General features: G+C 30.9%; 1 protein-coding gene across 1 annotated transcript; it reads right to left on the reverse strand.

Moving 5' to 3' along the window:
- Window positions 1-670: 670 nt before the first annotated feature.
- On the reverse strand, window positions 671-1,831 carry LOC124893814 (agamous-like MADS-box protein AGL70; the record flags this gene model as incomplete). The annotated part of the gene is given in 1 exon segment (XM_047404661.1): window positions 671-1,831. A coding segment is annotated over 1 exon segment (185 nt), but the record flags the coding sequence as incomplete, so codon positions are not given.
- Window positions 1,832-1,848: the final 17 nt, after the last annotated feature.

Consider the following 1,848-nt stretch of genomic DNA (forward strand, 5'->3'; position numbering starts at 1 on the left):
ACCCTTTAAGAGATGTGTGTCTCTTTAATTCTCTTTAATTAAATATGACTTGATCGATCCTCATTTGTTGAGATAACTTTTGAGATTGAGTTAACTCAACATCTGTTTGTTTAAATATTGTTATCAGACTGTTACTCGGTTTTATCATGTTAGGGATAGATTTAATTTGATTACTTGAATTTTTTTTATTTAAGCCTACCTCCAAAATTAGACTAAGTTCAAATTTAGGGGAGTTAGTTACACTTTCCCATATTTAAATGATAATGATAATTATCATTGGATACCTATATTCTCAAACTCTTTTAAGTTAAGCCTACATAGACTTTCAATCGTTTGAGATTCTATATCTCATTATTTTTCCAATCATATTATGTTGAGTGTTAGACATCCTGCATCTCACATGTAAACGAGGTAAAACTCCTAGGCATCAATCAGTAAAAGATCAACTCAAACGGATAAATACAAAAAACTGAACCGCTTAAAAATCTTCTTTTTTTTTTCATAAACGTGTCAACATAGAAAGTAGTCCTCTGTCTAACAAATCAACACGTATCGAAACAAAGACCCAAGACAATCTAGTCTAGAAAACTATACAATACGCTAAATCACATGGTACTCTCGTGTCATTTAGTTATTATCTTTAAAAAATAGTCAAGCGATTTCTCATTACCTGTTAGTGCTGGCGAATTCGTGAAGCCTGCCACGGTTGGAGATGATAACAACACCAACATCAACGTCACAAAGAATGGAAAGTTCTTTGGCTTTCTTCAATAGACCTTTTCTTCGTTTACAGAAAGCAACTTGCCTGCAATTTTTGTCTTGAATTCTCTTTATTTCTACCTTCCTTCTCCCCATCTTTCCCTGCAGAAGAAAAAACCCTAACGAAATTTTTTCACATATGTAGAAGTTGCTTATATTGTATCATCACCAATTATCATTACTCCCATCCAGCTTTTTTTGGGGGGTTCATTTTTGTTGTTTCTTGCCACTCAAATTAAATTTATTGGGCCCTTTTCGTCGTCCATCTTTTCCATCTCTCTGTTTTTTTTTTTTATTTACGAGTTAATTTTTGGTGCAAAATAAGAGGGAGGAGATTAGCTGACAAATCGCCAAGTTGGCTCAATACGTGGTAGAAAATTAGAGAGAGGATACTGGGGTATGAATGGGAACGGCGGAGCCGCCTCATGCGATCCGAGGACGCCTCTTCAGTTATACTCTCGACGTTTTTACTCTCTTTGATTCAACTTGATATGATTTTTAAGAAATTAAAGTAAGATTTTAAATTTTATAATTTTAAATTAAAAATATATTAAATATAATATAATATTAATTATGATCTTAAACGTAAGTCGAAAATAAAAAATTGCTAAAAAGAAATTAATTATTATTTTTTAAATTAATTAAATTAAAAAAAGTAAGTCAAGTTAATTAAAAGGAAAAGAGTATTATCTTTATATGTCACCATTTTTAAATAAAGTTGTGATTTCCTCGCTATTATTCTGCTCGACTGACGTTGATTTTGTACTTATACCGAGTAATTACTCCCTTCATTCTAGTTTAACTGTCTTAATTTTCTTTTTAATTTATTCCAAAAAATATGTCAACATCAACATCCTTTATGTTTAAGACCAATGAATTCTTTTTTTTTTCAAAAAAAAAAAAGAAAAGAAACAGATCTTGATAAATAAGATCCCATCATATATTCAAGATAATTTGATCCTAATGCAAATCAAATCGTAGGATAAGTTGGAGTCCGTGCTGTGTATCATGAATATAAATTAAGGCCTACTTCGACCATGAAAACATACTTTTTTGAAATTGAAAATAGATGTTGAATTGAGGCAGTTG

This window comes from Capsicum annuum, unplaced genomic scaffold (assembly GCF_002878395.1).
Source record: "Capsicum annuum cultivar UCD-10X-F1 unplaced genomic scaffold, UCD10Xv1.1 ctg65609, whole genome shotgun sequence".
NCBI lineage: Eukaryota > Viridiplantae > Streptophyta > Magnoliopsida > Solanales > Solanaceae > Capsicum > Capsicum annuum.